Genomic DNA, 27,575 nt, shown 5'->3' with positions numbered 1-27,575 from the left:
AATTTTATTTCTGAAAAGATGTAAATTTCTAGCATATGTTGTAGAATAAATTTATAGGTATTAAATTCATGAAAATATGTTCTATGCTGTGAAACTTTACTAAAATAACAGTCTATTTACTTACCATACTGTCCTTGTTTTAATAATTCTGTAAGTCGCACACCTCGATTAAGAAGCTGTTGGGTGGATGCATCCAAATCAGAACCAAACTGGGCAAAAGCAGCTACTTCACGATACTGTGCCAATTCTAATTTCATAGAACCTGCAACCTTTTCATTAAACACAAAAAATTGTACATTAATAAATCCAATATTTAAATTCTTATAAAAGTTTAAGAAATAATTTATATTATAGACAGCACATATCATTGCAAGAGAAACCAAGAATTTGTTTTTTTCCCAAAATAAATTAATTCCTGAACATAATTATAGAAATTGCTTAAGGATTTAAAGGAATACAAACCTTCATATACAATTTACTATTTATTACAAATGCAAAACAAGGATTAGCTTCTCAAAAAAGTTATAGTAGTAGAGCCATTGATAAAGCAACAAAGAATGCTGAAAGTCTCTTATTTAAATGTTTATTGTTAACACATACCCATTCACTGGGTCTGTTAAGGCCAATTCACACCAATGGAGTCATGCGGTGGTGCATTAAGCGATAAGCAATCAGAAATGAGTTTAGGTGCGGTGTTTTTCTGGATAGCCTGAGACTGCGCGAGTTGACAGTTTCAGATATCCAGCTTTAAAATACGATTTTAAAAATTCTTTACGAAAATATGAAATTAATTGGAATAATCTTAATATAAAAGTTCAAATCATAATTAAAAATGCATAAGTTAATATAATTAAATTATTTGAAAGAAAAATGTTAAATTTATTATGAATAATTTCCTTTCTCTTCATTATTACTATTTTTTCTTTCCAAGAAACTGCTTTTGTTTTTCAAGTGTAATATTTGGTAATCCTATAAATATTATAACAAAATATAATTTTTTATTACCCTAATTTAAACCATTTTATTAAGGAAAGTATCACATACATTATGAAACATATTTTATAGTATGAATTTTTGGTATTTATCAACATTTTCTTATTCAATTTATAAAAATAATTAAAAAATAACGTAAATTTAAATAAATGTATTATTTTTTAAATTTTGGAATGAAGGAAGGGATGATTCGCCTAGCAATGGTGAAATAGGTCGATGGAAAAAAAAAAAAAGTGAAAGCCAGCGTGCTTCATTTGCAGAGATGTAAAAATGCCCAACATAATAAGGTCTGAATGTTTTTATGATCTACTGGTTGGATTACGGAACTAGTGTTCAGTGGGAGGAATAAAAATCTTTACATTTGGATGCAATGTTGATAGGGCTTCATTACCATGTTCTAGATTATTGAAAATTAGCAGAACTGCTTAGGTTTTGCTATTCTAAGTAATGCACACTTCTTTAACAAATTAATTTTCAAACTAGCCATTAAAGAGAACCATTGCAATGTGACTGATGCTCTGCAGCATAAACATGTATAACAAAAATTCTTGTGTTGAACAAATTAAATGGAAAGTTGTTGTTATACATTTAACAAATTTCATTTATTTGATTCAATGGCTAAATATTTAGATACAAAGACATTACTTTATTTTTTGATGATCAACATATTTACAAGCTGAAATGCGAGGCACAGTAAATTTATGACCTTTTTATTTGAAAAATACGAAATTTTGCAAGTACGTTGATAATTTTGTATGAATTCATCGTCTTTTGACTTGGAGTATAATACTGAATGGCAATTAATATATTCACTGCCGTCATGCAATTTTGAATAATTAGAAATAGCATAACTAGAATGATGAATTAACCTCAAAATGATGAACTATTTCGATTTTTAGGCTGATTTACTATTCATATTCCATACTGAATCAAGTTTAGATTTAGGTTTATGAAAGAGAAAAAAAAAACTGCACATCAAATTTTAACAAAACTGGCCACAATGGCTTCAAGCTTAGTCATGCAACAGAAATAAATGCATAGTACAAATATTTTAAACAGTTTTATCATTCTGGGATATTATTGCAGGAAGGGGGACTTATTTTAATATAAATTTTATATGAAACAATGAAAACCTTACGTAGTTGCACTCAACTTTAAAAATGCATTTTTTAAATTTCCTATATGCCTCACCATGAACTGATACTCAGGTCATATAAATACTGTTACATATAAACGTATAACGTTATTTCAGAACGGCCTGGCATTTTGGGTCTTACTTTAAGCAGCCGCACATCAATTTAAGTAAAAGTCTAACCAGTAATGAATATAAAAATACATGTAATAATGTTGATGATGTAAGGTACTTTTCAGTGACAATTAGCAATACAAAATCTTTTTTTCAACAAACCTGCTTCATGGCTTTTGTTTGTGCAGCAGATCCTACTCTACTCACAGACAGACCCACATTGATGGCAGGGCGAATACCCTTATAAAACAGTTCAGTTTCCAAGAAAATTTGTCCATCGGTAATAGAAATTACATTAGTTGGAATATATGCAGACACATCACCAGCCTGTGTTTCAATGACAGGTAAGGCAGTAAGAGAACCACCTTTAAATGCATCATTCATTTTTGCAGCTCTTTCAAGGAGTCTGGAATGGAGGTAGAACACATCACCTGGATAAGCTTCACGGCCAGGAGGTCGCCTCAAAAGCAAAGACATCTGACGATATGCTACAGCCTGAAATAAAACGTCACTGTATGAAACATGAAAAATATTTTTTCAAAATGACATTTTGCTTCCCTTTAATGTGAATTACATTAAGATATTTTTAACTGCATATATTTAACTAATTTAACTTTTTAACCACATTTATATACATATTACTCTCATAACTACTTTTGGCATATGAATTAAAAGCTTCTAAATATTAATAGCATAACTACAATGATTAATCAACCTCAAAATGACAAACTATCTCGATCTAGTAATACGATATGAATCTATAACAACGCAAAATCCTTTCTTTTCTTTCCAACAAACAATTAGGTATAAAATTGCACATATTTTCAGAAATTCAACTTTTGGGTCACCTTTTTCTTTAATGAATAATAACTAGCAGTGACAATTTTCAAACCGACATCTTTTTTTATGAACTTTAGTAAAAAAAAAGCTTCAGTGCTTTCTGAACATTATGACTTTTCCCACTACACATCCATTTCATATTTTCATTTCGATTTTGCTTTGATTTGTTGAATTGTTGATTTGAAGAATATTTTTCCGATTCTTTAAAATCTGCATAAGAGGGGTTGAGATACAACTTGGGAACAGCATTCCATTGATTTATTTTTAAGAGCATGTCACAGTAGTTTACTTCTAAAATGATCAAAAGAGACCAAATGTGACAAGAAATGATAAAAATAACTACAAATGACTAAATTAAAAAATGAGTACTTCCCATAAAAGCAAGATTAGCCAGTATTTCAGCTTTGCTAAACTTGGAAAATGGGTTACATTGATTTTTTTTCTTTTATAACTTGAAGAGAACTTGACAGTGTAAAATTTGAAATTAGCCGAGAATGCATTTTTTGTTTGGTGTAGATTTCTTCAGCAGCAAGAAACAAATTCTTCAGAAATTTTTCTGCTCCTCGAGACGAGACCTGAATCTGCTACCTCTTGAAATTGAAAACGTTATTCAAAGCAACACATTAAACTAAGTTGCCTTTTTTGCCTAATTTTAAATGTGTGATAATATCAAGGTGTTTGGTGGCTTACTGCCTTATTTGGTGATATTTCTTGGTCTTTTGGCATTTTTTAATAATCTATTTTGACTTTATTTGGAGACTTTATCCCAATGTAAAAAAAAAAAAAAAAAAAAAAAAAATTCAATACTACTTTAAGGACATTAACTGAATTTTTTACAATAATAAGCAACTTATTTTCTGCCTGGAGTAAAAACAGCTGGGACTTCAGCAATTTGACAACAATATCCAAATGATAAAATGAATCATGATCATATTAAGTGCTGTCTAATACAAAATATTTTTGAATGAAGTTGAATTTTGTGAATTTTAAATGCACATAACATCTTATTTCTTTCATAGTTAACTGAAATAAATCTATATTAGTAATGAATATTAAAATACTTAAACATGCATCAAGGAGATACTTAATGGAAGTTTAAGGGCTTACTTGTTTAGACAAATCGTCATAGATAATAAGGCCATGCATTCCATTGTCTCTAAAGTATTCACCCATAGCACAACCAGAATATGGTGCCAAATACTGCAAGGGGGCGGCTTCAGATGCAGTTGCAGCAACAATGATGGTGTATTTAATAGCATCTATAAAAGATAATATTAAATGGAGCATTCATATTAAATACCAAAAATCCAAAGATTCTATCACAGGAAGTGTATTACTCACCAGAATCTGTCAAACGCTTCACAATTTGAGCAACAGTACTTCTTTTTTGACCTATAGCAACATAAATACAGAATAATTTCTTTTTTTCTTCTGATCCTTCGTTGAATCTTTTCTGGTTGATAATAGTGTCAATGGCAATGGCAGTTTTCCTGTAAAAATAAAATTTCAGTATCTAATTTTTTGAGGCATAAAAGTATTGGATTTTTATCAATACTTTTAATACTGCTAAAAAAACCCTTCTAAACAATTACATATAAACTCTTTAAAGAGGAAAAAAACCTCAAAACTGCTCCATAATCAATATTAGGTGCTTTGATCATATTCAACACTGCTATCAAGCAGTGCAATTTATTACCAATAACGAATAGGCATAATATCATAACACATTCATAGAAACTTGGTCTGGTTTTTTTTACAATTTCCTTACGGAGCCGCATTAGGCTTTGTAAGAAAACTATAAATTGCTATTTTTCTGCTCTTCTCTTGCATTATGGGAGGGGGAGTTAAAACCTCTATTTTCTACAGATTGCAAATAATAAAATATTTTGGTGTGTATGTATTGAGAATACGGCAAAGCACACTAGGGCTATCTGCCTAAGCGGAGGGATGCCTTTCGTGGAGGACTTTCTAAGGGAAACTGGCTCGTATACACGTTACACATGGGGAAAACCACGAAAACGCCCATGCAGCCAGCCCGTTCGCGGGATTCGAACCTCGGACCGAACTACCAGTGTTCAGCGATTTTACCGCTCGGCCGCTGGTGGGCATATATATAAAATATTTTGAAAGTTATGAAACTAGCTATACTGATGTGCCATATTAAAAGACTGGAATTCATTGAAATGTCATCTACCTCCCAAAAAAGGAAACAACAAAAGGCAAACTACTACGTGAATTTAAGTGTCACCAAGTTCATAAAGGTGACTTTTTTTATTAATATTTATTCCTATGGGGATTTTCAATTGCTGGAATGGTTGGCACTTGTTTTGAGGAATTTCTTTGCCTCATAATCTCAAAGCGTGAGCTCATAGTTATTTACGTTTTTATTTGTCACATTTTTAACTTGATTACCTAACTAAATAGACAGCAATCTGTTCCTTCAAACTTTCACTGGAATCTTTGGTGCAGTTTTGCTGGGATGTCTGTCAATTTTCTTAGATGATGGGAAGTACCAAATATTATTAATATATATGAATACAAATCTAATTATCTTTTATTTATTACAATGCAAAATGTTCATATTAGTCAAATAAAAAAATGTCAATACTCTTTTATCATCAAATCAAGAAAGATAAAGGAAGACAGACACAGCCTCGTGGAATTGGTGCTCAAGATCAAACACCACAAAAGCAGTAACACATTGCCAAACTAATGTCCAGTTATAGCTTTTTTAAATCCTTAATTTTAAATATAAACATGTTATAAATTACAGCTGCTAATATGTATGGAGATAAAACAAGATTTTAAACTATTAAATCTATATCCTCTGTACAATGCAAGTGCAACGATTAACAGACAATTCATTATTTGATGTAGTATACTCTTCTTTTTTTAATATACCATAATTTCACCAAACTGGCGATTTCTTTATGAAAAAGTTTTGTGAATATTCTTCAAAAGAATTAAATAGTAAATAAAAATGTTCAAAATGTTTATTAAAGATTTTATATGATATTTTAATGCATATATTTTTTAATATCACCTATGACCTACAGATGCTAATTCGCATGTTTTGGAAATGTTTATCCAGACTGAAGTCTGGCTCAATACAGAAAAGTTAATCATAAACCTGCTGCAATAATGTTTAAATGCATTCTTTTGTATTTGCTCATCACCAAACAGAAACAAATTCTATTTAAAATGAGAGAAATGATAAAAAAGCTTTCAAAGCTTCTGAAAGAAACATTTCTTCTTAAACTTCTTTAACATTTTACACAAATGAAGAACTTTTCGCTTTTAATTGATAAATTATACTCGAAGAAAGAAGGAAAATGTGATGGCTGATGCTTTGTTCACAAGCGATTTGGATGATGAAAGAATAGAAATAGCATGTGCTATATTAACTTTGAAAATTTTTAGTTTCACAAGAGATAATCACGGAGTTGAAGGCTGATTCCTAGTTTAAAAATATTTATACTCACTTAAAGGGTCCTGATAATTTTGAACATACTGATGTTATAGGGATAAGAAACAGCAAATAACTTCTAAATTAGTGTTACGAATTTGGTATTTAAAAAGCTAATATTAGTTCAATTATAAATTAATTGGTTTTATTTCTCGCGCAGTGCAGCGCGTGACGAATATTAAAAGAAAGCTAAGCCGGAAAAATTAAAAATACAAGAGCGCGTGCGTTAAATAAATAAATATCTCTTTTTGATTTCGAGAAAGTACTGGAAAATTCTAGCGCGTGATTTTAAAATCTTATAAAAGGAGGAAAACATCTCAGTTTGTAGTAGTTGCTTAGTTTGTTGTTGTTTAGAAAACTGCTCTTGTTGATTGTAGCGAATTCGTGGATTAGCGTTCTTTAGCTGTTTTGAATTACGTTCTATTGGATATTTGAGTAGTTAAAAGATAACTACTGTGAGATATTGTAATACTGCATGATAATTTGAGAAAATTCAAGCATTTTTGTTGTGATAATAATAAATCTTTGTTCATTTTTCATCGGACTTGTGCATTCATTTCGTAACGAACCCGTACGCACGCAACAATTTTTGGTGTCAGAAGTGGGATTTGAATGCCAATAACAAGAGCGATGGAAGAACAATTCAGGCAAATGATGACTGCATTTGCTGCTTTCCAAGAAAAGATGGAAGGGGCCGTCAAATCCGTTAAGGAAGAAATGAAATTGGGCCAGGAATCCGTTAAGGACGAAATGAAAGCCGTTCAAGCTGGTCAAGAAAAGATTGAAGCATGTCAAGAAGAAATGAAAAGAGAAATTACCTGCATAATAGAAAATAAATTTGAAGCTATGGAAGGCAGAATTGACACAGTTGAAAATAAAGTTGGACAAATTGAAGAAAAAGTTTCTTTCGTAAAAGATCAAATTGAAGAAAGAGTTTCTTCGGTGAAAGAAGAAATAGAAAAAAAAGTTTCTTCTGTAAAAGAACATATAGAAGGGAGAGTTTCGGCTGTGGAGGAACGAATTGAAGGAAGAGTTTGTGCCGTCCAACACCAAGTCGAACAACAAATTGATGAGAGAGTTTCTGCAGTTGCCAAAGAAATGGAAACATTAAAGATATTCGTAGCGACGGCAGGGAGCAAGAATGATGATTTTAAATTCTTACCGATGCCTGCTCGTCCATTTCTGAAGCTATCCACATATGATGGGAAGACATCCTGGCAAGTGTACAAGACCCAGTTTTCTATCGTTGCGGATGCGAATGGGTGGGATTCCCAAGCTAAGGCCTGTCATCTCGCCGCTTCTCTGAGAGCAGACGCAGCGGATATCCTGCAGACGCTTCCCGAAAATCAAAGGCTAGATTTCGAAGCTCTATCCGGCGCTTTGGAGCTGCGCTTCAGCGAGAAATGTTTAAAAGACTACAGCAGGCTCCAATTAAAATCTCGTCAACAGAAGCCTACCGAAACACTTCAGGAGCTCGCCGCGGATGTTGAAAGGCTGTCCCATCTCGCCTTTTCGGAATGCCCGAAAGAAACAAGGGAAATCCTGTCCTTACAATACTTTATCGACGGCATCCGAGATACTGAAATACAGAAAGCTCTTCGAATGGCAGATGTAAAGGACATAAAAAGCGCTCTGTTGTACGCCATGAAGTTCGAGGCAGCCCAGCAAGCAACTAGTAGAGATCGCTACCCAGTTAAAGCTGTGCGAGTCCATGAGCCAGTGGATCAACTGATGGCTCGTTTAGATGATTTAGCCAGACAAGTCGAAGATTTGATACGGAGTAGGAGCGAGAAGAAAGTGGCTCTAAGGTGTTGGAGATGTGGTAGTGAAGGTCAACTAAGACGGAATTGCAGAACACCCCAGGGTACGGAATATAAAGCAGATGATTTTACCAGACAAGTCAGTGGCTTGAGACGGAACATAAGTGAAAAGAAACTAATTCTAAAGTGCTGGAACTGCGGAGTTGAAGGCCACATACGAAGAAACTGCAGAACACCCCGAAGTACGGAAAATAAGACCATTTCCCAGCAACAACGCAGTAAACAAATTAGTGACCATATCGAGGAACGGAGGTTGCCAGATAGTGAAAAACCTTGTTTTAAAGCTCTTAAAATTTATACAGTGAGTGGCAACAATAACGGACTGTCCATCAATGGGAATATCGATGGAGTTCCTTGCAGTATGATCATTGACACAGGAGCTAATGTTACCATCATTAGGAAAGATTTAGCTGAACAGTTTAAAGATAAACTTATTTGGACACCATCCTGTGTTACCCTTCAGACTGCGTCTGGTGACAAGATCGACATAACTGGGAAGTTAAACGTAAACATCACGTTTGGAAGTGCCGCCTACCATCACACGGCATATGTGGCGGATATTACAGATCCATGCATACTCGGATTGGACTTTTTAAGGAAATACAATTTTTCCTTAGACTTGAAAAACAACAAACTGCTTTCAGTATCTGAAGACATGACTATCCATCCTAAGAAGGGATCCTCACCTGGAAATGCCGACGCTTTGTCCGAAAGAACCAGCTCGAGAAACAGCCGAAATCATGCTAGGGTCGAAAAGAAACACCAGACTACCAGCTATTCTCCATCTCAGATGCTCTTCGGTCGAGACCTTCGTCTGCCTTGTGACCGCCTGTTTCATTGCCGTACGGATGCGCCTTCATCGCCTGAGGAACACATCCAAGATGTCAAGGCCCGTTTTGAAGTGATGCACCGTTCCGCACGAAAGCGAGTGAACTTGGCGACGGAGAAAGTGAAGACCAGATACAACACGAGAGCTGCTGGACATAGATCCAACGAAGGAGACAAAGTGTGGTTGTGGAACCCGATTCGACGAAAAGGAGTCAGGCCTGATTTACAGTCACCTTGGGATGGTTCGCACACAATCCTAAACAGGCTAAATGACGTCATGGTTCGGATCCATGAGTCTTCGAACTCTTACGACAGGTTAGCTCATTACTATGGCCATAGTACATAATGTAAATAATTGTAAATAGTATAAGACCATGGTCCTTTTTGTTTATAAATGTGTATTTGATTTGATTTGTATTTAGTATTTGATTTGTATTTAGTATTTGATAGCATTTGATTTGTTCAAGTTAGTTATTGCATTTATTGTTTATATTGTTTGATATTGTAATGTAATGTTTATGCCTCAGTTGCATTTATGCCACAGTTGTAAATTTAGCTTCCTGTCCAGGGATTGTACTGCCCGGGACGTGCAGTCCTTGGGAAGGGGGCAGTGTTACGAATTTGGTATTTAAAAAGCTAATATTAGTTCAATTATAAATTAATTGGTTTTATTTCTCGCGCAGTGCAGCGCATGACGAATATTAAAAGAAAGCTAAGCCGGAAAAATTAAAAATACAAGAGCGCGTGCGTTAAATAAATAAATATCTCTTTTTGATTTCGAGAAAGTACTGGAAAATTCTAGCGCATGATTTTAAAATCTTATAAAAGGAGGAAAACATCTCAGTTTGTAGTAGTTGCTTAGTTTGTTGTTGTTTAGAAAACTGCTCTTGTTGATTGTAGCGAATCCGTGGATTAGCGTTCTTTAGCTGTTTTGAATTACGTTCTATTGGATATTTGAGTAGTTAAAAGATAACTACTGTGAGATATTGTAATACTGCATGATAATTTGAGAAAATTTGTTGTGATAATAATAAATCTTTGTTCATTTTTCATCGGACTTGTGCATTCATTTCGTAACGAACCCGTACGCACGCAACATTATTGATGGTCCTTTGTTTTATACGAGAGTCACACAGAATTCAGACCAGTAATCCCAACATTTCTAAGATTAAGCATTTTAAGTGAATAATGCAATACACTATTATCAGACTTATTTAGGCATCAAGCAGACAGCAGTGAGGGTGAAAGAAATCAATTTATTTATGTCTCCTACAAAAGTTATCACAGAATTTATCAAGTTTTGTGGCACATGCCAATAAATAAATGATGTTGGTTAAAACCCAACTGGTACATAAACAGCATAAAAATAAGGTTTCCCTATCATCAGTATGTTCAAAATTATCAGGACCCTTTAAGTGAGTATAAATATTTTTAAACTAGGAATCAGCCTTCAACTCCATGATTATCTCTTGTGAAACTAAAAATTTTCAAAGTTAATATAGCACATGCTATTTCTATTCTTTCATCATCCAAATTGCTTGTGAACAAAGCATCAGCCATCATATTTTCATTCTTTCTTCGAGTATAATTTATCAATTAAAAGCGAAAAGTTCTTCATTTGTCTAAAATGTTAAAGAAGTTTAAGAAGAAATGTTTCTTTCAGAAGCTTTGAAAGCTTTTTTATCATTTCTCTCATTTTAAATAAAATTTGTTTCTGTTTGGTGATGAGCAAATACAAAAGAATGCATTTAAACATTATTGCAGCAGGTTTATGATTAATTTTTCCGTATTGAGCCAGACTTCAGTCTGGATAAACATTTCCAAAACATGCGAATTAGCATCTATAGGTCATAGGTGATTATAAAATGCTAGAAATGACTTACGGACAAATATACAATGAATACAGACAAAGTTTTAGAAATACCACAAAAAGAAATTTTTATAGTAATAGAACAGAGGGATCACTCTTACAAGAGCCTTGGCAAAAGCTGTTGCAGGCTCATTTCTAAGTACATTTATTTTAAAATATGGAGCCGAGCTAAAAGTAATTTCCAATCCATGAATTAAATTTTGGAGAATAGGTCTTAACTCTTTCAGATCGAAGTCGCCCAAAATGACCTACCATTCAGACATCAGCAGGTTGCCTGAATTGTTTTCTACCTAGTGCTTTCCCCCCATTACATTAGTGCATAGCTCACTGCTTTTGGGTGTTGTTAAATGACATGTCGCTCATTCTTTTGAAGCGACTAAAAGTAGTTGTTATTTGAATGTGCTTTCCTTTTCCTTTGTTTAGCTATTAATGCCCAAAGTTGCAATCCTGTCCTAAGGGAAAACGGCACACAGTGGTAAAAGTGCATGAAGATTCCAAGACAGAAGTTTTCACTTTACTTAAGTAGGTTATTGTTAGCACTGTAGCATTCTACCTGGCATGGAAGGGGAGAAAGGATATTAATTCCAACAAAAATACATGTACACTGGCTCCCAAAAGTGTTCGTACACTTATGATTTTCATTGAAATAGGGTGCTATCCATTAATCAAAAGTAAACTTTCCGAATGAGATTTTAATAATAAGATCTATAATCTATTCATAACAAAATTACATGAAATATTTAAAAAATACAGCGAAACTTTATTTTAAACAAATTAATAATCAAAAAATGATAAACATTTTATCTCACAAGTCTTCTTACACTGAAATATTTTTGGATAAAATCAAAATTAGAATTATTGTTTGCTGCTTTTTTTAATTTTTGCATAACAATAGCATTTAAAAAAATCGTTTGCTTTACTTTTTTATTGTTTACTTCATAATATTCTATTTATTACTGAAAAATGGGTCACAGTTGTAGAGAAATTACAAACAGCATTCGAAAATTGATAATTTTTCACCACAGTAGTGGTAAATCAATTCGAAATATCACTAAATTAGTTAATTTATCCCATTCAACAGTGCAGTATGTGATAAAACGCTTAAAAGAAGAAAATCGGGTTGAAAACAAGGTAAGAAAAGGTCAACCGTGAAAGTTAACTAAACGTGATGAGAGGTCTATAATTAGAAAATTTGTGCAAAACCCACATTTGAGTGCTGTAAAAAGTTTGTGCAGGATTTAATGCAAAGTTCTCTACTTCAATTTCACCTGAAACTGTTCGACAACTTCTCAGAGAAACTGGATTACATGGGCGTTCTGCCCTAAAAACGTTAGTGAGAAAAACAGAAAGCTTAGGCTTTCATTCGCAAAATCAATGATAAATACACCCGAAACGTACTGGAATAATGTCTTATTTGCTGACGAAAGCAAATTTAACATTTTTGGTTTCGATGGTTGAAAACCTGCATGGAGAAGAAAAAATGAGGAACTTCATTCTAAAAACTTAGTTGGTACAGTTAAACATGGCGGTGGAGGTGTCCTTTCTTGTGTAGGGGTACATGGCAGCATCAGGACTAGGTAATTTTGTATTTATTGATGGCATAATGAATCATTCCCTTTATTTAAGTATTTTAAGAGACAATTTAAAATTATCAGTCCAAAATTTAGGTATTGGAAACAACTTTATTTTTAATCATGATAACGATCCTAAGCATACGGGCTCTCAACGTCCACCTGTGGTGTCTCTATAATGTCCACAGGTTTTTAAAACACCAGCTCAGTTGCTAGATTTAAAACCCATAGAACACATTTGGAAAGAACTAGAGGTTAGAGTACAAAAACACGACATCAAAACGAAAAGCGAACTCAAAACAGTCAGGATGGAAGAATGGATGAACATTGATACAGAAATTACAAAGAACTAGTAAAATCTATTCCCAGATGCTTAAAAGCTGTTGTGGATGCTAAAGGATATCCTACTAAATATTAATTTCACAAAAAATGAAAATATTTACTAATATGTCAAGATTTTTTTTTAACTGTACGAAGACTTGCGAGATAAAATGTCTGTCTTTTTTATATTAATTTCTTTAAAATAAAATTTCGTTACTTTTAAAAAAAATATTTCATGTAATTTTGTTACAAATAGATTATAGATCTTATTATTAAAATCTCATTCAGAAAGTTTACTTTTAATTCACGGATAGAGCTTTATTTCAATGAAAATCATAAGTGTACGAACACTTTTGGGAGCCACTGTATTGGCCCTTTTAGATGTTGGAGTAAAACAAATTTTGGCCTCTATTTATGCGAAAGAGTTAAGCATTTTAAAATGACCCTTGTGGCAACCACAATATAATGCTGTAGAGCGGGTAAACAGAAATAAAATTACCTGAAGTTACATAAAAAACATACAATACACACTGTGACTACTGCATAACGAGCTCCTCTAACTTTGGACTGACAAAATAATAATAATAATAATAATAATAATAAAGTCTGCAGAATTATTTTGGGGAAGAAGTTGATAAATATAGTTTTATAAACTGTCTTTTGCAGTGAAAAGTAGTTAGAGCATTCCCTCCTGTTTGAAAACATCTATTATAAGAAATGACACGAGGACAAGAAAAGAATTTTAAGGTCATGGATAAAAGCATTCTTCATCTTCTGCACCAGAGGTTGAGACTGAAAAGTCCTATCCAAATTTGATTAACCATCTGTAACTGAGTCTGAAAGAGTTAAGCAGTTTACCCGAAAGAAATATTGCTCCATGGTTACAACAATTATGAGTTATATCAAATTGTTTTATAAGCAAGTAAATCATCAGCCAGGTTCATTTGAAAGTAGTCTTGTGTGTCAAGTAACTAATTTTTTTGTCTGCTTGGTTCTAGGAATTGGTATCAGAGTAGTTTGTTCAGTTGTTACAAGTGCATTAGCCACTTTCACAAGGAAATACATTTGATACTTACCCTGTCTGCCTATCACCAATAATCAATTCTCGCTGTCCTCTGCCGATGGGAACTAAACTGTCTACAGCTTTTATTCCAGTCAACATAGGCTCTCGCACAGATATACGAGGGATGATACCTGGTGCTTTTACCCCAACTCGAGCTCGTCGGGTGCAATTAATAGGTCCCTTTAAAATTTAAAGAACAGAAAAAATATATACATAAACATTTAATTTTAAAGAGAAGCACATATACTTATAACACGGCAGTACAAATAAAAACATTCCTGCAATAAATATATATTAAAAAAAACTACCATAATTACTTTAGACAAATGGCAGTAGTATGTTTTACTACAATTAATCCCCAGATCTAATAATTAGTTTTTATTTGCAAATATCTTTATGGATAGCAAATCTAAATATTGTATTGCAGCTACTAAATTCTGCAACTTAATGATTAAAAAAGTTGTATCTTTTCAGTTATAGGACAATACGTACTGAATAATTTTCGACCAAAAAAAAAAAAAAAAAAAAAAAAAAAAAGAGGTGCATACATCGTTTATAGGCTACCATTAAATTAAATTTTTTATAGGCTACAATTAAATTAAATTTATCTTCTTATCTATTACAACAGTTTTCAAAGTAAGAATTTTCAATGAAAAAATTTTAAAGCTTGTCATTCCATTTCATGCCTTGTTTACTGAAATAACTAGCCTCCAAATTAATTTACGGTTAGAAATGTTTTAACAAAATCAAACTGAACTAATGACAATGATGTTTATCACTATATGTATCAATTTGGTCAACATCTCTTTTTAAAGAAAATTACTTGGGACTTGCTACCTTACAATGAAAGAAATTTAAAAAAAAAAAAAAAAAAAATTAACTTGGCAATAACTCAAGTTTGAAATTCTTTATATATATGGAAGTATATATGTAAAATATTTGTATCCTTTATTCCACATAAATGTTCCTAAGTACACCACTACTATTTTATTGCATGTGCTATGCAATGTGTTACACTAAGTCTTAACAGAACATACACTTTGGGACACAAAAGTAAAATAGTTATACGACTACTCTGCCATTCATCCATGTCTGCAAGAATATTCAGAGGACAGAATCATGAACTGGCACCATTATTCACCATGTCTGAAGTGAATGAAATTGGAATATAAATAAACATCTTCCACTGATGCACCATTATTATTACTATTATTTATTCAAATTTCTAGAAGAATGGTTCAAGATGAATCACTCATTAACAAACAATTCTAATGCAGAATCAAGAAAATACTTTGTACATAAGCCTAAATAAATAACTACGATAGACATTTGGCACAGTCACAAAATTTACAATTGGAGGAAAAAAAACCAAGTTTATGTGCTACGATTAACTGTCTAGTTTACAAATAAAGTATTTTAAAATCTATGTTAGGCATGAATATTGATTTAAATGAAAAGTATTTATATAGCCCACGCATTCATTTGCTGACACAATGCAATTTGGTTATAAGAGTATATTTTATATTCATTTATTTATTCATAATACTTCAAAAATATTACAATATAAACAGTTTATATATATATATACAGGGCTTGGACAAAAATATGGAAACACCTTTAAAAAAACATGTTTCTTTGCTTAATATGGTGTAGGAAACCCGTTGGCATCCAAAACAGCTTGCAGTCTTCTCGGAATGGATAAATACAGTTATTGTATGTTTCCCAAGGAAATATTATACCATTCTTCCTGCAAAACGGTGGCAAGTTCAGATAACGATGTTGGCGGTGGATAACAAGAACGCACTTTCCGTTCCAATGTATACCACAAAGGTTCGATAATATTCAGGTCTGGTGACTGTGGTGGCCAGGGCAGATAGGACAACTCATCCACGTGCTCAGAAAACCAGTCCTGGACAATGTGAGCTGTGTGAACAGGGGCTTTGTCGTCTTGGAAGACACCATCACCATCGGAGAACAAAGTTTGTACCATGGGATGAACTTGATCGGCCAAAATGTTCACATAAGTCTTGGCAGTTATGTACCCTGACACAGTTATCATGGGGCTAGCAGAGAACCACGATATGGCTGCCCAAACCATAACAGAACCCCCGCCATGTTTCACTCTTGGCAACAAGCAGTCTGTATTATAGGCTTGAGATGGCGTTCTCCAGACGTAAACTCGGCCAGAAGTGGGAAACAATGTGAAAGAAGACTCGTCAGACCATATTACTCGCTTCCACTGCTCTATAGTCCAGGCTTTATGACTTGAACACCACCTTTTCCTGTTACGGGCATTAGCATCACTGATGAGTGGCTTCTCAATTGCAGCACGGCCAGCAATTCCCTGTTTATGAAGCTCCCTTCTAATTGTTTTGGTATTCACAGGGTCCTGTAACACAACATTCATTTCAGCAGTAACTTTTGAAGCTGTGGTCTTCTTATTTTTCGTCACAATTGCCCTTAATGATCGTCTGTCACGATCACTCAGGACACACTTTCGTCCGCGCTGTGATTTAGCAGATGATGTTTTTCCGCTTTTCAAACATGCGGAATAAATCTTCAATACAGTACCTCTTGAAACACTAAACACCTCGGCTACCTTGCTTACGGAAGCACCTACCATACGTGCTCCAACAATTTGCCCACGTTCGAAGTCTGTTAACTCTGACATAATGCAGTGACAACCTCACATAACAGTACTCCGACAACAACTGAACTGTTTAGCACATTTACGAAGTTGTATAGGTGGCGTCAGTAGTCAAAAACGCCAGCGCCACCTACATATTTCATTAAAATCAATCTTTCTTTTCAAACATGCATTTCACAAGGTGTTTCCATATTTTTGTCCATCCACTGTATATATACACTAGTATGTATTAAACTTACTTTTCCATCAATAGGGTTTCCTAGAGCATCAACAACTCTACCTAGAATTTCTGGTCCCACTGGTACATCTACAATGGCTCCAGTTCGTTTTACAATATCGCCTTCTTTAATCAGCCTGTCGTTACCAAATACTACAATACCAACATTATCTGGTTCTAAATTTAAAGCCATACCCTAAGAGATAAGAAAAACAAAAAAGTTCAAGATTTTTCTTTAGACAAGTAAGCTCTTATTTACAAAAATGATTATTTGGACATGGGCCCAAATATTACACAGTAAAACATATGCAAGTAAAATATCCTTTTTATTTATGTTTTTAAGATTTAGAGAGAACATTTATTAACAAAAATCTATTACTATACATCATAATTTAAAAAAAAAAAAAAAAAAACTTTTAGCAGAATTGTTAAGTTGACCACTTTTACCATTCAACTACAATACTTAGTTATTTCAACACATGCTAATTTATTTTACAGCCTCTCAACAGAAATCTTGAGCACAACTAAAAAAAAAAAAAAAAAAAAAAAAAAAAAAAAAGAAAAGCCTGTTTTAAATGATTAAGATAAAATTCTCAATTACAAACTCATTACAATAATGTTCAAAATCTTTAAGTGAAGTTCGTTAATAAGAAACAGAAAACACACCTTATGAAATAAATAAACCTACAAAATATAAAGCAAAATCTTTAAAATACTAAGAAAAATTATTAGGTAATAATATAGCAATTACATATTATCTTGCCCCTGGAAATAAAACTACTATTGTCTGCTTGTCAAACTTTGACACTGCCAAGAATTTTTGGTACTTCCTGATTATCTGCACCCCTGCAAGTCGTGAACTTACAGCTGACTAAAATTTCCCCAAGATAATACACTAAAGGGAACAGCCATTTTCAAAATAACAGTGCTCCAAGAATTCCATACAAAAGCAATTAATCTGTAAAATCTAAAAAAGAAAAACACACATAGATAATAAAACACTTATCATTTGAGAAATCCTTCCTTTCTGTGTTGTTGTTCTCCCCATGTACACAGCAATTTGTTTTCAATTAAAAGAAATCAAAGAATTGTCATCTGTACAATTACATTGTAAGACATTAGGATTTTTTGGAAGAAGCAGGCAACACCTTCGCCGGGAATCGAACCACGGACCTCTGGAATTACCAGTCCAGAGTGCAGAATAATGAAAGCACTCTAGGAAAGTGGGAGAAATACCTTACATACTCTCATTTTTAAAGGGCGACTGGGATTTTTAGGGGACCCAATCGCCAAATCCTGGGTGTGGAGAATCCTCATCTAACACCCTTTTAGTTCAGGCGCCACTGTAGAGACATTAGGTTAATCGGAAAAGCCAGAGAGATGAAAAAATAGCAAGCCCTTGCCAGGAATCAAACCACGGACCTTTGAAGTACCAGCTCAGTGTGCTGACCACTATGCCACGAAGGCACGCTAGGAAAGTGGGAGAAATACCTTATAACATCATTGAGCACCTCCCAAACGCATAGCTGGGCTGCTACATAAATATTTTGCTGACATACTACTTTGTCTCATGAATACTTCTTTTGCATGATTAGTTTTTCGGAAAGTGTAAATGTAATTTCGGCAAGTGTAAAACATTGAATTTTTTATAGTACCTAGGCCAGTAACTATTCTTAATTTTTAATATCAAAGGAACTATTTTTTAAAATATGGATAGGAAAAATTTATTTAAATAAATTTATGTGGAAAAATAAATTTAAGGTTGGTACATGAGTCTTCACTTTAGACAGCAGTTGCGTGTGGTGAATATGAATTATATCATCAATGCCAAGTTGACTGATATGGCATGGCTAATGGAAATTGATGCACTGCTGCACGATTCTATTGAGATATATATTCTACGTGGCACCAGCCCAATCATTAAATGTTCGTCCCAGTACATAAGAACTTTGCAAAATGTGGATCTCTTATAAGAAGGAAGCAAGATACCAGGGACCCGGGAGCAATGTGGAAATCCGGTTTGGAAGAGGAGCTGCGGCATGGTGTGGAAGGAAATCCCGGAATCGGCATATGGATGCTTGCCGTTGCAATTGAATAATCTCAGCCAATTGTCTGCTCTATTCGGTACAGAAAGGATTTATATCCCTATCATCTTCAAAGAATTCAATTAGTGCAGCTACCAATCACCTATAATGTGTATTCTTTGCATAATGGTTTCTTCACCAAAATACAGATTGCCAACAGTTTCATACTTTTTTTTTTTTTTTTTTTGCAATGAAGCTACTTTTTCACATGAAGAGTTTTTCAAAACACACAGTGCACATAAGTGGGCCATGGACAACCCTATGGAACCCTGTGCCAAGCAACTTAACCGCTTGGTTGCTGGTAGGATTAAACAAGAAATTTAACAACTTTTTCCAAAATCCATCTGTAAATTTATATCATGAATATTAAAAGCATGAATGCTTAGACAATGGAATCTTATTTAATCCCTTGTTCCCATTAAACCACATAAATTATTTTTTTTCCTTTTAATTCATTTATTATTTTATAAAAATGCATTTTAATTTTTAAAATTTTTAGTGTCAATGACACATTAACAATAAAGAAGCATCTAATGATCTGTTTTCTTCATAACTGAGTCAAATATAGTGGTTTTTCATTGTAAATACTTATTATGCTTGCCATTTTTAATATTCTATCAGCTATAGTTGATGTATAAGGCATTAACACAAGCAACTGCTGAACTGTGACATGCAGAATGAACCTGTAAAAAATGAACTTTTTTTTTTTTGGTTATCACAGTAGACCAAAAAAAATTTCCCCAAAAGTTGTGCTGGCATAAGCTTATCTGGCATGCACTAATAAATTTTAATATCCTGAAATCAATGTTACAAACCTATATTTATCATTTTAGTTTCTGATTAAGTTCAAGACCTCACTGTTCGGTACAATGACAAGCATATTTCAGCATTCATTTTTAGTCTGAATATTTAATGAAGAATTTATTTCATATCTTCACATAATAATTAAAATACAGTTCCTTACACAATCGTATATTTAATGATTTAAATCCTCAAATATTTGAACTTACTTTTAAACCACTGGAAAATTCTACCATCTCTTCAGCCTGGATATTTTTTAAACCATAAACACGAGCAATACCATCACCAATACTTAACACTCGTCCAGTTTCTTCTAACTCAGCAGTAGGAGTGTGTCCTAAAATGCGCTCTTCTAAGATGCTTGAAACTTCGGCAGCTCCTAGTATTTATAAAAATTTTATCTGCATTAATTTTATGGATTATCTATGCAGATTGGACATCAAATTTTTCTTGCTACTACAACTGTTTAAAATTACATTGTACAATGATAAGAATTTCACAACATCACTTATAACTACTATGAATTCAGATATAAAAAAACATGGCATTAAAATAGATATATTGGTTTAGCTTAAATAGCTTAACCATTTAGCTGATTTACCAGCATGCTAGCATCACAGAACAATTTGCCCACACAGCATATGAGCTAGAAAAGCTTATGTGCTCCACCAATGTTTTGCTCATATTTTTATTTCTTATTAGAACACATTTTTATCAACAGATGACAAAAGCAGATCACTGAAGTATGATAACTATTTAGGAACAATATATGTGCAGAATATATACGGAATGTTTTTCCGAAACAAAGCACAGGGAAAGTTTTGGGGATGAAATTTCCTCCAACATTAACATTAATAAATAACAATGAAATTAAAATGTTATATGTATTGAAATTTATTGCTTATAAATTTCAATTTTTGGTGTTTGTGAAAAATTAGTTCTAAATTTCTTTCTTTAAGTATACATAGGTAATAATAGCACAAAGTATAACAGCTCCTGGTAACTTTTAGGCGAGCTTACTACAATTTCTAATTTCCTTATTTTGCAGCATATTGCGCAAAATGTTTAGACAAAATTGGTCATTCAGTATTGTAATAACTACCTTGCTTGATATATTATACATATGCATATATATGTTATTATATTGTGCATAATACATGAGTAATATATACAGTCAAAAGTCGTTAATCCGGACTCGTCGGGACTTCGGCGATTCCGGATTATCGATTTTTCCGGATTATAGATCATCAGTTTAAATCTGGTAAAATGGCATGCAGAAATTATAAAATTAAAAATATGAAACCGTAATTTACGAAATAAAGAACAATTATGATCTAAAGGGTATCAAAATTTACAAAAAAAAGCTTAATATTTATTTGTTTACTTTATTAAACATTTCTTTCAATGTAAGTTGTTTAAGCTGCTTCGTTTTTTATGTGATAATACATTCACTTTAATTCTATAAACAGACATAATTTCTTGTTCAGTTACAAAGTTCAAGTCCTATAATTGCTGTGTCGAGTATACCGACTAATTTGTCAATCGAAATTTTTTCGTTTTCAATAACCTCTGTCACTTTCTTCGCTATCGGAAGCGAATTATAATGACGAGGCGTTTGATTTAAATCATATCAAAGACGGAGTACATCGAGATGAAATACTACATTGAGTAAGCAATTATAAGCCAAATAAAATAAAAACATCTGCCCTTAAGATAAGGATAGTGCTGACAAATCAACTTCCAATTCATTGCCCTCGGCCGCGTTAAAGATAAACAAAGTTTAGATAAACAAAGGATATGGCCTTTATCGATTTTTTGCAGCAATTCCACTTTTTGTTTAATGGACTCCGAAAGATACTTTCGCTTTGTATATCCTTTACATATTAGTAAATATATATCGGAAATTCTGTTTGACATAATCGAAAGTTCAAGCTTACTTTTATAAAATTGCTCTAACAGTCTGCAAAAAATAATAATCCGGATCCAATTCGAAGATTAAGGAACAACGCAATCTGCAACATTAACTGATAATTAATAATTTTAGCTTTAGATAATTAGATAATTTTAGCTTAGCTTATCCCGTCCGTTATACATTAAACGAGCATTCGTAAACGTATTTTGCGCACGCGCACACGCGAATGCGCAGCGGTAAAGGTCTTACGCGCATGCGTCAAAGCGACGCATGCGCAGAAAGTTTGTAGCTTTGAGGTCCGAATTATAGATCATTCCGGATTATGGGTGTCCGAATTAACGACTTTTGACTGTATAATAATAATTTATTTACTAAATAATATTGATTATATTATCTCCTAAGATTAATTACTTATAGTAGAATTATTTGAAAAGAGCGAATCCATACTTAGTAAGTTCTTTTTCGAAAGATCCTTTGAAGTAACTTGTATGTAAATTGTTAATAATGTTTAACGGGGACTTGAATTAAATCATGAATAACAAAATTTCAATTGCAAAAGGAACAAATTAAAAGCAAGTAATTAAATTAAATGCAAGTAATCATTGCCATTGATCGGAAATTAGTTGACTTTTCAAGAGGATCAAACTAACTCCCGTTCAATGAACAAAAATTAAGAAATAAATACAAAGGTGTTTCCTCCTTTACTCGAGCAATAAGGCGATGCCAAACTGGCAATTCAAGCCAGGCCAAACATTTCCGTGAATAGAAGGGATTAAGAACCAATGCATATATATTAATTACTGCTTATTATTTATGAACAACATGCTAATTTTAAGTAATGAATTTTTTAGAAATTTCCCCAATAAAGTTGCTTTAAATGTATAAATTCAATAGTTGAGGGCATTTAAACTGAAATTAACCTCTGCTGAAGCCAAGCTTAAAGTAAAACTTTAATTTTAAATAAAGTTATATTTTTTGGAACACATTGGTTACAAAAAAGAAACAATTAAACAGTTAATGTAACATACAGTTCATTTTCTTTTACTCAATATATATATATATATTTGATGTATTTTCAGTATATATATCGGGTGGAAATAATTAAACTGACAGTGCTCACAGTGTTCTGTAGCGCGATCTATTTGCGAGAATAATGCCACATTTGTAGGAAGATTAAACAAGACAGGGGACAAAGGATTCCGCAAAACTTATTTAATTATGGCCACTCGGTATATACTGCAAATACATCAAAGAAAATAATGCATTTCTGGGCAATGATTATGCAAACTTACTAAATTATATAAGTTATTTCAAAATATATGCAATATTACCTGGTCCTGATGCAGCTAAGGGTTTCCCAGTGCTGAGATACCTTGAAAGGCATGATGAAATTTTGGGAGAGATCTGTGAAATTAAATACTTATTAGAATTAAATATTTAATTAAATTCCCAATACTTAACATAAATTAATATATATCCCATCAAACCAGACAAAAAGTTTTTTTTTTTTTTTTTTTTAACGTAAAGGTTTATTAACTTATTTAAATTACAACCTAGAGCAAAACTAGTCAGTAATCAATGCACAAACATTTCTAGAACTTTGAAAATATGTATGCAAGACATATTTTTTAATCAACATTTTGTTTCTGTTTAAATTGTTAAATATAATTAAATTAATTACATCAAAATATCTAACACAAACTTTTTGAAAATTATAAGTATATTAGAAACTCCAATTTTATTACTCAAGCACAAATATTATTAAATCTAATATTATTGAAGCAAAATATTTTATATCAGAAATAATCAAACAGAAAATTACAGAGGCTGTTCACACATTTTTTAGACAATTTTGCTTTACTATGTATATATTTAATTTAATTTTAATTTAATAAATTAGTACATTTATTTTCATGGATTGATTTTGCACTTGATTTGCTTATGCTTCTGAATTTAAATGATATTGTAGATTAGTTTGAGTATTAAATCTTTTATATGTTTGCACATTTTTTTAAAAATTATTTTGGCTTTTTTCCTTTTTTTAGGATTTAAATTTGCTTTTTTTACTTTTATACGTATTTGTTAAAAATTAATAGTGCAAAGAATATTTAATTAAATTTGTATTTAAATTTAATTTTTTTAATTAAATTCAATTTATTCTTATGAAACTATATATATATTAATTTTAAAAAAAAAGTTGAAAAATATTTTTTTTTAACTGCAACCATATTTTTCAAATTATACATTATTGCTTGCTACTTGATAGTTTTGTTTTCATGCAAAACAGTGCTTTTAAAGAAGCAATAGATGGAAGGCTATGTTTGTGCTCTTTCCAAAGAAAATTATTTGTATCTAATTAAAAAATGCAGTGAAAGCCATGGTTTTTTTTATATCTAAAGCTATGCTAAGTAATACTGTCAACAAGAAAGGTGAAAAAACATAATGTGCACTGTCATTGAATGCAGAATTCTTTACGACAAACGTTTATCTGGATAAAAACGGAAAAATGCTGTCTTAACAGATGAATCTTGGATATATTTAAATGACTAAATAAAAAGAGATACGGTAAAAGTATATTTATGGGTACCCATTGGCAATTTTCGGCAGTACATGGATACAGAGTTTGTGCAATTCTTTGACTTTAACCATGTACACATCGACCCTATTTTCACTTAACCCTTTGAAGGGCATGGGTATATAATATATACAGGTTGTTTATCAATTTTTTAACCTCGGGAAAAAAAAAAGCTAATTTCTCTACACCAAAAGCTATAATCTTAAGTTTTTAGTGTTTCCTTTTGATTCTATATGGCAGCCCCACCCTATGAATGCTGAATATTTTGCAGTTATGAAATTAATATACCTCATTCCAAGGCATCATGTTTGAAGTTTGATAAATTCTATTGGAGAGAAAGAAAAAATTTAAAATCTCTAAATATGACATACACATGCTGAACCTTCTATATTTACTGCATTTCAATCAAAACTGATAATTAAAAGAAGTTTATGTATAGATTTTTAATACCGGTATCCTATTGAGGGTACCTTGCCAATAGATGGCAGCACCAGGCTTCTCCTTCTCTACTGTGCGAGATGATAGCATTTCTTTACATTATAATAGTTTATGATGTAATAATTTGTTCACGATTACCTTACAAGCTGTTTAGGATTCAGTATTATGTTCATGAAGAGATGGGAAGTTAACTGACCCTGCACTAAAACTGAAAACAAGTATAATTGTTTCCATTTATTCTTTTTTTACTCTGCACAAGTTTCATTCCTTTCTACACTCATGTCCATAAATTAAGGATAATGCAAAATCAGGCAAAGGAAGAGTTAGAAGCAAAACAAATTTGACTTATTTATAAAGCTTATTTATTAAACAAAAGGTAAAGAGCAAAAAAAGATGCTATATGTTTGATATTATTAAAAAAATTAGTGATTTTTTCTCCCTGGAGCAAATTAAAAAAAAAAAAAAAAAAAAAAAAAAAAAAAAAACCTATTTACAAAAAACCAATATTACATGGTTGGTATGACTGTTAATACATTGTATGTCTCCCAGACGATGCAATACAGTCCGTACAACGCCTAGGCATGCTGAATATCAAATTATCGATCTGATCTTGGGGGGATATTACACCACTCAAAAAGCAATGCTCTCCGAAGTTCCGGTAGACATGTAGGAGGAGGTTGACGGGCTGTAACTCGTCGGCCAAGCATGTCCCACATATGCTCTATTGGATTCAAGTCCGGTGAGAATGCTGGCCAGTCCATACGGGTCATATCCTCCAACTGAAGGCATTCGCTTACGATGTTTGCACGGTGAGGACGGGCGTTGTCATCCATAAACATAAATTGTGCACCCATGGCGCCCCAAAACAAACGTACATGTTGTTCCAGAATGACGTCCCTATAGATTTGGCTTATCATGGTTCCAATTTGAACATGCAGGTCAGTTCTAATAATTCCAGAATAATTCCACCCCAAACGAGCACTCCTGCACCACCGTAACGGTGTCGTTCAATGATGTTTTCTTGGTGGTAACGGGTACCTGGAGCTCTCCATATGAAAGTCTGGCGAGAATCAGATCAGGTGGAATCTTCCCAGAATAATTCCACTCCAAACGAGCACTCCTGCACCACCGTAACGGTGTTGTTCAATGATGTTTTCTTGGTGGTAACGGGTACCTGCAGCTCTCCATATGAAAGTCTGGTGAGAATCAGACTGCAAGTTAAACCTGGACTCGTCGGAAAACATCACACAAGCCCACTGTTGCATGTCCACAATGCATGCTCTCTACTCCAGGCTAACCGCAGACGACAGTGAGTTGCAGTAAGTGGAACGCATCTGACAGGTCTACGAGCATATAGACCAATGTACCCTAACCGTCTGTACACGGTCTGCCTTGAAATTGTCGTATCAGTGGCTGAAGAGAGCTGACGAGACAGGTCTGAGGCTGTGCTTCGCCTTTGGCAGTAACTGCCAAATACCGGTCTTCATTCAACGTTGTAACTCTGGGGCGACCTGTGCTGTAACGTCTACTCACGTTACCATCATCTTGGAATCACTGCTAAAGGCTGGAGATGACACTCTGGACATAGTTTGGTACGCCCACATTCCAGACGGCCGATAGTTCTACCATGTAAAAAATCATCCAAATGCGTCCTTTGTGTCATACCTATTCAGTTATTGCACTGAAATGCTTATAAAGCGCCTGCGAACAATTTTACTTCTTTGCCTCTATTCCTTATATATCACTCTTTTACACTCTCGTCATTTGACATACCATTGGTGTCATCTGGTTACTTCCTGAAATTTGCATATGATTCTTGAAGATGTGTGTAATGATTTTACAGGTGATATATTTATTTTAGAGTTCGATTTCCGTGTGACTCCGAATTATCCTTAATTTATGCACATGAGTGTATTTATCTTAACTTTTAACTTCAGCACTTCACCCTTTCCCAAGAGAAAGACTCATGGATTTCAAAATTGCCATCTGGGGTCAAAATTTTACACAATTGTAGGGGTTAAATGTGGCATGTTAGCCCCCAAAAAGACAACCTTGCTTCTTGTTTTCCAAAATCCTAGAATCCAATGAAAATGAAAGGAGGTGATTGACAACTGATTTGTCATCTGGGAGTCAGGTCTTCTTCCCTTTGTGTAGTGTGATAAGATCACACAAAGAGAAAGCTCACTTAAAAATATCGGAAATTGAAGGTCCATTTCTTGGTGTAATCACAAAAACTGCTGATTTGAAAGCATGCTTTTATTCTTATCATCTTTGTTAATTTCAGATGAAAGACTAGGGAACACAAGAGAAATTTAGGGTTAGGTTACAAATAGGTTTCTTGGAAATAAATTTCACAATTGGTGAAATGAGGGAAAATATTTCTAAGGCTCGTTTTAGATGCAAACTAGAATTTATCCAAAAGTTTGAAAAGGAGCCCCTAGGAGGACAAAGGGGGTGAAAATCAAAGTAAGAGCTTTGAGGTGTATAAAATAATAAAGTTGTTTAACGATGTTTCTTCCTGAACTAAAATATATATTACAACCTATATTTACAAAAAATAAAAAAGGGTCCTCGATAATCTAAAGTGTGTGTGCATGGGGAGGATTCTTGGTATCATAGCATGAACCATGGTTTTTTTTAGATTATCTAAAGCATAAAATATGAATTCAAAAATGCAACATACTTTCTCATCCAAGTCCTCTTGCTTCATTTTTAATTTTTTTTTATTTGTCAGCTGTTATATCTCCTTGTAATATTATATTAGCTCAGTTTGCAGCATGATATGATTTACACATGCAGTGTCATATTTAATAATTTTTTTTATAAAATAATAATATTGAATTTAAATCAAGTTGAAAAGCTTTTTACCCATATTTTACATAA

At 33.0% G+C, this 27,575-nt stretch overlaps 1 protein-coding gene across 1 annotated transcript in view; it reads right to left on the bottom strand.

Moving 5' to 3' along the window:
• Window positions 1-27,575, bottom strand: part of blw (ATP synthase subunit alpha blw, mitochondrial) — a 36,315-nt gene that overhangs the window by 497 nt on the left and 8,243 nt on the right. Inside the window, exons 2-9 of the mRNA XM_085819546.1 lie at window positions 23,011-23,083; window positions 19,977-20,146; window positions 16,905-17,078; window positions 14,032-14,198; window positions 4,421-4,569; window positions 4,187-4,338; window positions 2,402-2,734; window positions 125-269 (exon numbers count right to left, since the gene is read on the bottom strand). Of these exons, the coding sequence (XP_085675672.1) occupies window positions 125-269; window positions 2,402-2,734; window positions 4,187-4,338; window positions 4,421-4,569; window positions 14,032-14,198; window positions 16,905-17,078; window positions 19,977-20,146; window positions 23,011-23,083 (1,363 nt within the window). The remainder of the gene's footprint in view (window positions 1-124; window positions 270-2,401; window positions 2,735-4,186; window positions 4,339-4,420; window positions 4,570-14,031; window positions 14,199-16,904; window positions 17,079-19,976; window positions 20,147-23,010; window positions 23,084-27,575) is intronic.

This window comes from Stegodyphus dumicola, chromosome 6 (assembly GCF_044657685.1).
Source record: "Stegodyphus dumicola isolate Sdum_Otavi_A_Nest chromosome 6, ASM4465768v1".
Lineage (NCBI taxonomy): Eukaryota > Metazoa > Arthropoda > Arachnida > Araneae > Eresidae > Stegodyphus > Stegodyphus dumicola.
The sequence above is the reverse complement of the archived record's forward strand: the minus strand, read 5'-3'. Positions and strand labels throughout refer to the sequence as shown.